This window comes from Euprymna scolopes, chromosome 18 (genome assembly GCF_053919585.1).
Source record: "Euprymna scolopes isolate OS-2025 chromosome 18, ASM5391958v1, whole genome shotgun sequence".
In the NCBI taxonomy this organism is placed as follows: Eukaryota; Metazoa; Mollusca; class Cephalopoda; order Sepiida; family Sepiolidae; genus Euprymna; species Euprymna scolopes.
In genome coordinates this window covers 72,100,444-72,112,800 of record NC_136499.1, presented here as the reverse complement: position 1 = coordinate 72,112,800, position 12,357 = coordinate 72,100,444, and the positions used below count along the sequence as shown (strand labels likewise).

At 34.6% G+C, this 12,357-nt stretch overlaps 1 protein-coding gene across 1 annotated transcript in view; it reads left to right on the top strand.

Moving 5' to 3' along the window:
• LOC145297659 (transmembrane protein 94-like) overlaps positions 1 to 12,357 on the top strand; it is a 222,808-nt gene that overhangs the window by 177,090 nt on the left and 33,361 nt on the right. The window contains exons 18-19 of the mRNA XM_080143827.1: positions 7,112 to 7,295; positions 8,927 to 9,010. Coding sequence (XP_079999953.1) covers positions 7,112 to 7,295; positions 8,927 to 9,010 — 268 coding nt within the window. The remainder of the gene's footprint in view (positions 1 to 7,111; positions 7,296 to 8,926; positions 9,011 to 12,357) is intronic.

Genomic DNA, 12,357 nt, shown 5'->3' with positions numbered 1-12,357 from the left:
CAAAACAAAAGAAAGAAAATATAAACCATGACTAACAAAAATCCTACAGTGGAACATAAGAGGATTAAAAATTAATATCGAAGAAATACAAATACTTATCAAATCCTTATGTCCTGCAATAATTTGCCTACAGGAAACACACTTAAAAGAAAATGACAAAATTAACATAAAACATTACTCAATATACAACCACATAAACAAATTATCATGCAAAGCCACCGGTGGATCATCAATACTGATAAACGAAAACATTCCACACAGCAAAGTGAACTTAAAAACAAATATGCAAGCTGTTGCAATAACTGCAACACTACACAAAACAGTAACCCTGTGTTCATTCTATATACCACCAAATGAAACAATAAACAAAACAGAATTAAACAATATAATCAAACAACTACCTAAACCTTTTCTACTCTTGGGAGACTTCAATAGTCACAATATATGGTGGGGCAGTAAAAAAAACAACAAAAGAGGCCAAACCATAGAAAAAATAATTAACCAAAATGACCTATTCCTACTCAACAACAAAGAGAATACATATATGCACCTACCAACGGGAACCCTATCAGCAATCGATATAACACTATGTGACCCAACTATATACATGGATTATAGCTGGAGAACACATAAGGATACATGCGGAAGTGACCACTTCCCAATCATAATAGAAAACGAGAATCCCAAGCTAGAAGACAAAACACCCCGCTGGAATTTACAAAAGGCAAATTGGGAAAATTTCCAAAATACATGTCAACACAGATTAATACCTGAAGCGAATCCTAACTTAGAACACATCACATATTTCAGCAATACCCTACTCACAATAGCCAAGGAGAACATACCAAAAAGTTCCACTACTACAAAATATAACAAACCCTGGTACAATAAAGAAGTCAAAGAAGCTATAAGAGCCAGACGTGCAAACCTAAGGAAATTCAAAAACAGTCCAACGAAAGAAAATTTGGACACCTATAAAAACAGCAAAGCCAAAGCACGGAAAACTATCAAAGAATCAAAACGGAACACGTGGAAAGACTATGTAACAAAAATTAATCAAAACACAAAACCCAAAAAAGTATGGGAGATGGTCAGAAAAATAGCAGGAAAAAATACAAAGAACCCTATTAAACACCTTATATGCGACAACACGAAGATTACCGACAAACAAAATATCGCAAATAAATTAGCAGAACAATTCTCAATGAACTCATCATCAAAAAACCAAAATAAAAAATTCCAAGCTATAAAGAAAAATGAAGAAAAAATAAAAATAAACTTTAAATCAAAAAATGAAGAAAACTACAATCAATTATTCAACAGTGCAGAACTAGAGGAGGCAATAAACAAATCTCCTGATACAGCAGTGGGCCCCGACGAGATCCATTATCAATTCCTCAAAAAACTACCAAAACCATCACTAGACTACTTATTACAAATTTACAATGAGATATGGATAACTAACAACATTCCAAAAAACTGGAAGCAGGCAACAGTAATCCCAATACCCAAACCAAAAAAAGATCATACAAACCCAACAAACTACCGACCCATTGCACTAACTAGTTGTTTGTGCAAAACTTTTGAGAGAATGATTAACGAAAGGTTAAATTGGTACTTGGAAAGCAAAAATCTAATTACAGAAAGCCAGTCGGGTTTCAGGAAAAATAGAAGCCCCACCGATCACTTAATAAAACTGGAAACACGCATAAGAGAAACATTTGAAAAAAAAGAACATCTAATAGCAATTTTTTTTTGACATGCAAAAGGCGTATGACACCGCTTGGAAATACGGAATCCAAAAAGACCTGTATGAACTAGGACTTAGGGGTAGAATGCCAGAAATTATCAGAAATTTCTTAACAAATAGAAACTTCCAAGTACGGATGGACAACACTTATTCAGTCCAAAAAGATCAAGAAATGAGGGTCCCCCAAGGCAGTATCCTGTCTGTCACCCTCTTCAACATTAAAATAAACAATATCATAAAAAACATAGACCCAGGAATTGAAAACGCCCTATACGTGGACGACCTACTTATATACTACCAATCTAAATATATACAAACAACCGAACGCAAACTACAACTCTGTCTGAATAAAATAAACAAATAAGCCATAGAAAATGGATTTACATTCTCAGAGGAAAAAACTAAATGCATCCACTTTTGCAAATTACGAAAATTCCACCACGACCCCAACCTGAAACTGGATAACAAGAACATCCCACTCACCGACCAACATAAATATTTAGGTATTATATTCGATAAAAAATTGAACTTCATACCACATATAAAATATTTAAAAGCAAAATGCCAAAAGACAATGCAATTGATCAAAGTCCTAGCACACACCGATTGGGGTGCAGACAAAGTCACATTATTGAAATTATACCAAACTCTAATCAGATCTAAAATGGACTATGGATGCTTCATCTATGGAGCAGCAAGGAAGTCCTACATAAAAGAACTAAATACAATCCATCATCAAGGATTAAGATTAGCCTTGGGAGCATTTAGAACCTCTCCAGTAGAAAGCCTCTATATAGAGGCCCATGAGCCTCCACTGATTCTAAGACGACAGAAGTTAGCGCTACAATATTACCTAAAGCTCGTATCATGTCCAACAAATCCTGCATACCAATGTACCCTCCACCCACAATACACACATCTCTTCAACAAGAAAGAAAATATCATCAAGCCCTACAGCCTCCGGATATAAAACCTTCTCACAGAAGCCCAAATGGACACTACAAAAATACATAAATATAACAAATCAAAAACTCCACCCTGGATGATCAAACAACCACACATAATATTAAAATTAAATAAATATCCCAAAACGAAAACCCACCCATCAACCTTCCATGAAGAACTACTTATCATCCAGAATACATACAAAGAATATACACAAATTTACACTGACGGATCAAAAGATGGAGATAAAGTAGGATGTGCAGCCATCCAAAACAAAATAAAACTAAAGAAAAGGCTCCCAAACGAATCTTCTATTTTCAGCACAGAAGCAACAGCCATAGATTTAGCACTGAATATAATAACCAATGATGACCATCAAAAATATATCATATTTACTGACTCACTTTCAATACTCATATCTCGAAAAGAAAAAAAATGACAAACCCACTTATTACAAAATTGCTAAACAAAATAGATGACATAACCATGAAAAAAAACATTATCTTTTGCTGGATAGCAAGCCATATCGGCATCTACTTGAATGAACAAGCAGATAAGGCAGCAAAGGAAACTCTGCAACAAAACCACATAAGTGGAAAAATCCCCTATACAGACCTAAAGACTAAAATAAACACATATTTAAAGAGAAAATGGCAAGAAAACTGGAGCTCATGCACCAAAAACAAATTATTCCAAATAACACCAAATATTGGAATGAGAGACACGAAAAAGTTAACAAGAAAGGAAGAGGTAGTAATGACCAGACTGCGAATAGGTCACACTCACATCACCCACTCACATCTACTAAAAGGAGAGGAGACACCAAACTGTATAACATGTCAAGAACCCTACACAATACACCATATACTGACAAACTGCATTGACCTTGAACAAATCTGAACAAAGTATTACCAAGAAAAAAATCTGAAAACAATATTAAACAAGATTGATCCCCAAAAAATTATCAATTTTCTGAAAGAAACTAAAATATACTCAAAAATATAAGGAAAGCCCCCCCCCAAAAAAAAAAGAAACAAAAAAAAAAACTTAAGAAGAACAAACCAATATTTAACACAACATAACTAACCTTTCGGCATTAAATGACCCCAAAGTGGTTGATATGCCATAAAACAGAACAAACAAACAAACATAATACTTTGATAAGTATGTTTTAACTTAAATAGGGATGGTATAGTAAAATTGTAAGGTCTGCGTTTGCGCCTGGCCTCCATAGAATGGAAATAGGCACAAACTTTAATAAAGACTTTTCATATCTATCTGCGTAAGTATACTTTGATAATTGTTTCAGTTTGCAGAAATGTAGTATAATAAAATTATGGGGTGTTTGTTCGCACCTGACCTCCATAGAATGGAAATATGTCACAAAGTTTAACAAGGTTGTTTAATATAGATCCACAGAATATTGTGATAAGTGTTTCAGTGTGAACAGGTATGGTATAATAAATTATGGGGTTTGTCTATTTTATTTTTACTTTCATCATATTTTGCTTTGGTTTTGATACTCCCAAATTCAACCCAAATTTATAACCCTTCCTTTTCATAACCTATCATACTTTCATAAATCAGAGTCCATTTTCTGTAGGTTGTTTTTGAACCCAGTCAACAACAGGTACATTTGCTAGTATATATATGTATATAAACCGAGAACTTTAAGTTTTTGATATACAAATATGTGGTTTATTCCGAACGTTAATTTTTTTGCATTTATAATTTAAATACAATTTTGGGCATATGACCCCCGCCCCAACTTGCATGTATATGGCATAATCTAGAGGGCCAATTTTAACAACTCTACACACTAAATTAGACTGTATTTTAGCAATAGCACATCGAATGTTGTCTTTCAAGTGGTCTATTGTGTCTAATCTTTCATTGTAAAATTTACATATCCCTAAAGAAAATAATCTAATTGGGTTAAATCGCACAAAGTTGATAAGTCCATTTTGTGAAATTATTATGCATTGATAACATTTTTCTCTCAGTAAATTGATCATATCACATGCTGTTGTATGTGTCTCTGTCCTGCTGAAACCACATGTTGAATTACCAAACCAAATAACTGATAGTTGCCAAGTTTGCAATTGAAGAAAATAGTTGTCAATTTAAAGTTCACCACTTCTAAAAAAAACAAAAAACGCCCTATAATATATACATTTAATCCATAGCTGTCCTATGATATAGCTTTTGTAATTAATCAGATCAAAGTTTAACAAATTTGTTAACAATTTTTTATGAGCATCATATAATCTTTTTTGAAACCCAAGTTCTTACCAGTCCCAGGTTAATTTAATGCAAGGCATTTTATTGACTTTTACAGACTAGAAATCATTGCAGACTGAGGCTATTTTTATTTTTGTCCAAATGAAGCTGAATTTTTTTTTTTTTTTTTTTTTTTTTTTTTTTTTTTTTTTTGCATTAAAAACTTGTCTACCTTTGTCCTCATGGAGAGGCAAGAAACTAAATATTATATGCATGTCAACTTCTTTGACCTTGAACTGGCATAAGATTAAGTTTAAAATGAGGACATAAAATATATACAGACTGCCTAATTCAATTTCATTTTTCCATAAAACTTTGGAGCAAAAAATTTGTAGATCTGTTTTATACTTAAATTTACTTAAACAATTTTCCATTTCTTTCTCCTTCATTTCCCATTTTTCTCCTCTTCCTGCTCCTCTCTTTTTTTCTATATTGTCTTTTTACTTCCGCTTTTTATTTTTATATTAACTCATCCTTTCCCCTATTTTTCCTCTCCTCTATTTTTTTCTACCCTTTTCCCATTTTTTTTTTTTTACCTACTCTCTTTATTTTCCTACTTTTTTGTTTTACACTCTTTTGCTTTTTTCCTTTTTTTCCGTAGGCCAAATTGTGATGAGTGCAAATATTACTTGCCTCATAAACACCCATGTGGGCCCCATGTCATGTAAGATTAGGCTACTAAATGATAGAAACCAAAAGGTGATTTTGTCTTTAATGAGTGCACAAACTAATGCTGAAATCTCATTGAATTGTTGATGATCACGTTCAAATTAGACAATATTAGGCTGTATATAAGCAAGCTTCATTTTTTGTTGAAGGTAAGCTGTACGCACTTGCTGTATTGAAGCATAACATATTGTTGGAAATTAAGAAAATGGTGAAGTTAAGATGTGCAAATTGCAGCTGACTCTAAAACAAGGGGTGCTGTCAATTTTCCTCTTTTTCCCCCCTTTTCCCCCCCTTTCCTCTTTTTACCCCCCTTTTCGTCTTTTTTCCACCCTTTTCGTCTTTTTTCCACCCTTTTCGTCTTTTTTCCACCCTTTTCATCTTTTTACCCTTTTCATCTTTTTACCCCCTTTTCATCTTTTTACCCCCCTTTTCCTCTTTTTTCCACCCTTTTCCTCTTTTTCCCTCTTCCCTCCCCCCTTCCTCTTTTTTTGCTCCTTTCCTCTTTTGTTGTTCCTTTACCTCATTTATGCCCTTTTCCCTTTTTTTTCCTCTTTTACCTTTCTTTTTAATATTTTTCTTAAACTAAATATTTTTACCATATATGCATAAATTATCATGTCTACTTATATCTTGAAAATATAGTGATGTCATAACAATACTATAATTTATCCCTATTGCATCAAAATAACGATATTTCATTCTTTTAAATATTGGAAAGTAGAAAATGCTATGGAAATGTTGTGTTTGAAATATTTCCGGTTCTCCTGTAGCAAATGCCCTCCTGATTTTATTTTTGCTTTTTCTCGCTCATGTCTCTATTCAGAGTTTGTAGTAACGGGCCGACATCAGTAAACTTTTTTTTTCTACCAAAACAGTCATTAACAATGTTTACTTTTTTTTTTTATATATATATATTTTTTAATGTTTGACATATTTCACACCAATATAAATTATTCCACAATAAAAATAAAGTGAAAATTATTTTTCTTATTTCCAATTATTTAATCAAGTAAAAATTCCATTTTTTGACTTGATTATTAAATTTAAAAAAGTTATTTTTTCATAGTATTTACACGTTAAATTCAGTTTTGTTTATTAAATTGTTAGGTAACTTGCTAGAATAACTTTTTAAATTTAGTAATCAATTTTTACTTGATTAAATAATTCAAAATAAGAAAAATGATTTTTATTTTAATTTAACTTTTTATTGTACAATAATTTATATCAGTTTGAAATGTGTTAAATATTTATTAAAAAAAAAAAAAATTGTTATGGGTAGGAAAAAAAAAAATCTATTGATGCTACAAATTCCAAATAGGCATGTGAACAAGAAAAAGGAAAAGTAGACTTAGAAAGACATCTGCTACAGGAGTACCTTATTTCCTTATTCAAATTTTGTTACTTTGAATATTGAAAACATTGGTATCCATTTCTTTTTTCTCTCCACTCTCCATGTTTATTTTTCAGAGTGAATGAATCTGTAAAAATAGACTCCAGCAAGTTGACGAAGCAACCGTGGTGCTTTAGTGTTGATTCTTTGGTCACTGAAACTGATGGACCTTACTGCTCTGAGAGTGTTCCTGCTTGTTTCCAAATGCAATGTAGTCAGATCTTCATTGGAATGGTGTCAATGCAGTATCAGGCACGTTTGGTAAGGATAACTCGCACTCAGACCATTTAAAATGTTTAATATAGCTTTTACCTTGAATTTTTTTTTTTTTTTTTTAATATTCTAAACTGTTTCACGGGCTAAACTTCTTATTGACATATTTATTTTATTTTTACATATATCTGTTCAGGATGTGGACACGTTTATCAAGAACCTAGATGCTTGCAACGCTACCAGTCCTGTTAACATTCCAGTCATAGTACTTAAGAAATTGCAACCAGAACTAGATCCTTGTGTTACAAAACTATTTGGTTGTTGCTTGAATGAGAAATGCTTCCCATCACCTTGGAAAATTTTGTGAGTCTGCCCAGTATTTAAAAATACTGGAGACTGATCTCTTGTGCATCATTAGTTGCTTTAATTTATCACAGATTAAAACAAGTGTCAACCATCTTTATAAAAAACTATATACTGAGTAACATATAATATGGATTTCATTCTGCAAGATCATCTAGCACACAGGATATACTATTACACAGGATAAGAAAATTTATTGACGGAAGCTTTGTACCTAGAGCTCTTGGCATATTAAAAGCCTTTTAATAGGGTTTGCTTCACTAGCTAACTATGGAATATCAGACAATGTCTTCACAATCATGAAGTCATTTCTTAGTGATAGATCTATAAAAGTAGTCATTGATGGACAGAAGTCTGAAGCACTTCCTGTAACAGAGCGCATATAAGCGTGTGTGAGAAAATCAGTAGCAGCTGTAGGATTGCTGGCTTGTGAAAATATTAGCAGCAGCAGCTGTTAAAGCATGTATACAAATTAGCAAGTGTGCGTGAGCTTGCATCACAAGAAAAGGAGAAATACACCACGTGGTCGGAGAGAGAAGTAAGTTGCGTGTAGGGTAAGATGGATGTGTGAATACGAGGGCAAGAAAGCACTATCGCAAACATTTGGTGGCAGGGAGGCAGACTTTTGAAAAGCACATGTGTGCAAAGACTTTGGAAATATAATGAATTGCGTTATTGTTGGAAGAACCACGAATCAATGCATTTCATTTGTATTTTTTAAAAAATGTAGAGTCGGATTTTTATTTTTTTCCTTTTTTTATTTGTTTGTTCCTTTGCTGTGGTGCTGAACAGCATGTCGATCCTAGAGGTTTGAACTGTAATGGCCACGTTGTATTCCTATCAATGTTGACATGTCGCAGGGATCTATTTTGGACTGAACCATCAACATTTATGCAGATAACACAATCATCTATGGCAACACCTTGAAGAACATTAATGATCACGTCTTTGATTATGCGGCCATTCCAAGCATGTTCACTCTGCTTACCCAGCTTTAACTCCGTAGCATGGTCATGCAGGTGAATGAACATTGAGAAGATTCCAATTCAGTGAGCTTGCCAGCATCTTACTACAAACAACTGTTGGCAGACAAGACATAAGGGCAGATGGCATCAACCCAGCACTGGTCAGGTTTCATGTCCATGCACCACTACCACACTGTGTACACGTGCTTGATAGACTCTTTTCTTTGTTAAGTGATGAATGCTCTGCTGGTTAGTAATGACAGCAGTACCTTAAACTTCTTGTAACTCTTACAAAAATGTATGAATTGAGTGAAGTTTTTTTTATCATTGTTATTCTCATTTCTTTAACAGGAATTTATTCAAATGATTGATAAACTTGAAACAGCTTTCATCAGATTTGTTCATTTTTCTAATGAGAATGAATTACGAAGTCGAGTAAGTAATTTTTTTTTTCATTCGTTTGATAAATTTTTTTTTATTTCTTTGATAAATTTTTTTTTATTCTATTTGTTTGAGAAATTTCTTTTTCATTTGTTTAAGAATTTAAAAAAATTTTTTGTTTTCAGTTTGATTTTTCTTTTTTTTATCAATTATTTGATAAATGTCACTAAGATAAAATGTTTCATTGTATTATTGAGTTTATTCCAAGGTTTTTCGCTTGTTTTTAGTACAGTCAACAAATTCTTCAGTCTTGAATAAAAATGTTACACGTCTTGTCAGATATTTACAAATCTGTCAAAACTATTTCCCATGGAAATAAATCTGACTTTTCTATGCAGCAGCAATTTTTTTGAAATCTTTATCACAAAATTTTTTAAATAATCTATCATTCAAAGAATTTAATTTTACAAAATTCGTAGCTGATGTGATTGCATTAAGAGCTTTCTCCATATTGCCACCTAGACTTTTTGCTGCAAAGTGTGATCTGTGTAACATATGGTGCACATGCAGAGCTATTGTTTTCATCTAAGCTTTTAATTTGTCCTGTCATGAAAGCAACACCATCTATGCTGATTTGGATTAAATTTAGTAAATTAGATATTGTTATCAATCAAATAAATTTTTCTTCTTGAAAAATATATTCACTACAAATCTTGTTTTGTGCCCTCTGCAAATTTCTTTTCTGATTTCATTCTGATAAACAAATCTAATATATAAAAGTAATAATGCTTTGTTATGAATAGTTGTTTCATCAATTTTCAAAAGAAATTTAACGTTTTCTAGAATTTTTATTTAATATATAACCATATTTCATCTTGTCTTTTTGTTACTGTCATTCTAGAAAATAGTATTACATCAAGAACTGATGCAGCTTCTTTACGAGGAAGTTCTTCAGCATAAAACTATCATAGCTTAATTAACTTCTTTTCTGTTTTTTTTTACATTTTCACCCCAAACAAGGCACAGTGCCACTTTGATGTAGGGGGCTACTATCAGGGACAATTTGCAAGGATACTGTGTAGGGAGTTAAGCAGCAAGATGTCTGTTCACATTACACTTGAACTTATGCATATCAGTACAGTTAGGGAAACCGGAAGGGAATTCCAAAGTCTAGCAGTTCTGGGGAAGAAGCTATTAGTGTAGAAGGCTTTCTTACATCTAGGAATCTCTACTGAGTAGGGATGGAACTTTGCTGCTTGTCGGGTTTGTCGGGTGTATTTATGTCAAGGTGGTACAAGGACTTGTAGTTTGTCAGAGCATTCACCATTAAAATACTTGTAGAACAGGCAGAGGGATGCAACATTTCGTTGATGGGGCAGAGGCTGAAGCTTAGATGACAGTTCAGGACCTATCAGGCTGGCGACTCTCTTTTGAACCTTGTCCATGAGTGAGAGACTAGTAGCAAGTGCACCAACCCAAATGTGACAACAGTACTCCATACATGGGTGAATGGTGGCCTTGTAGAGGTGCAGGATACTTTCAAATGTAAGTAACTTTCTAGCACGGTACATAGAGCCCACCTTCTTAGCAGCAGCCTTGGTAATGGTCTCTAATGTATGTGTCCCAACTCGTGTGTCCCTGTGAATGTTAAGCCGAGAACAAAAACCTAACAGCCAGCCATGGTTCTCCCCAGAATGTGCTGCTGCCATCGCGCACAGAAATCACTTTTTCCATAGCTACCAACGTAATAGATGTACTGAGACTAAAGCTGCTTTCAGGAATCCCAGCAACCACTGTAAAAGAGTAATAAAAAATGCAAGAGAGCTATATGCTCAGTCCGTTAAATCCAAAGTAGCTGAGCAGCGGCTTCGTTCCCACCAGTTTTAGCAAACAGGATCCTGAACAGAAGCGTGCATTCTATCCCAACCATCATCAATGGACCTGAGATCATCTTGTCAGCATCGGACAAGGCTAGACTATTTGCCAAGAACTTTGCAGTTAATTCTACTCTATGCGATAAAGGCCATCAACTCCCCGTGTTTCCCCCTATAACAGACAACATGCTATGCAACATACAAATATCTGTGCGTGAGGTTGCCAAGCTAATCAAGAACCTTGATTCCAGTAAAGCAACTGGCCCTGACAGCATTCCAGTTATAGTGCTGAAAAAGCTCCAACCAGAACTTGCCCCCATACTTACAAAACTGTTTAAGCGTTGCCTTAAGGAGAAGTGCTTTCCAACACCCTGGAAAACCTCATCAGTATGCCCTGTATTTAAGAATTCAGTACAGATCAATAAGTCTCCTGTGTGTCATGAGTAAGTTGTTGGAATCCATATTAAATAAAGAAGTAGTCAACCACCTCAGCAGAAACAACCTTCTTAGTGACATGCAATATGGTTTCCACTCTGCAAGATCTACAGCAGATGTGCTAACGGTTATATCTCATAAGATTGGTGAATCTTTTGACAAAGGCTTCCTTTCCAGAGTAATTGCTCTTGACATATCGAAGGCCTTCGACAAGGTATGGCATAAAGGCCTACTTCACAAGATTTCCAGCTACGGTATCACTGGAAATGTTTTCTCAATCATTAAATCATTTCTCTCCGATAGGTTCATAAGAGTAGTGGTTGATGGGCAGAAATCAGAAGTCCACAGTATTAATGCTGGAGTCCCCCAGGGGTCCATCCTGGGCCTAACTCTCTTCCTGATCTACATCAATGATCTCCTAAAACACATACTTAAATCATTCGTTGACATCTATGCTGATGACACGACCATCTATGGCAACACATCAAAGGCCGTAAATGGCAAAGTTCTCTCTAATTCTCTCTCCTCTGATCTTGAGCGCATGGTACAGTGGGGGAAGAGGTGGTTGTTCACTTTTAATGCATCCAAAACCAAGCTTCTATCTTTACATCATCAACGCTCTTATCCCAATCTGGCATCAATTGAAATGGATGGCTCTCGTCTTGTGGAGGCTCCATGTTTTGACAAGCTTCTGGGTATGACCTTTACTCCTGATCTGTCTGTTGCCAAGGACACTGGAAAAATGGTGGAATCCTTCTACCGCTCCAGAAGATATCTCACTACTGATGCAATTCTCTATCTATATAAAAGCCAAGTACGTCAAAGGATGGAGTACTGCTGCCACATCTGGGCAGGAGCTGCTAAAAATAGTCTATCCTGCCTTGACAGAGTACAAAATAGACTTCGTGGTTTAGTGGGGGATGCCCTTTTCTCTTCCCTGCAACCTCTCTCCCACAGAAGAGATGTTGCGAGCCTGTCTTTGTTTTATCGTTATTTCCATGGCAGGTGCTCGTCTGAGCTCCAATCTCTGGTCCCCCCTCGCCAATCTTTCACGAGAAACATCCGTCTGGCTGAAACTACTGTCAATAATTT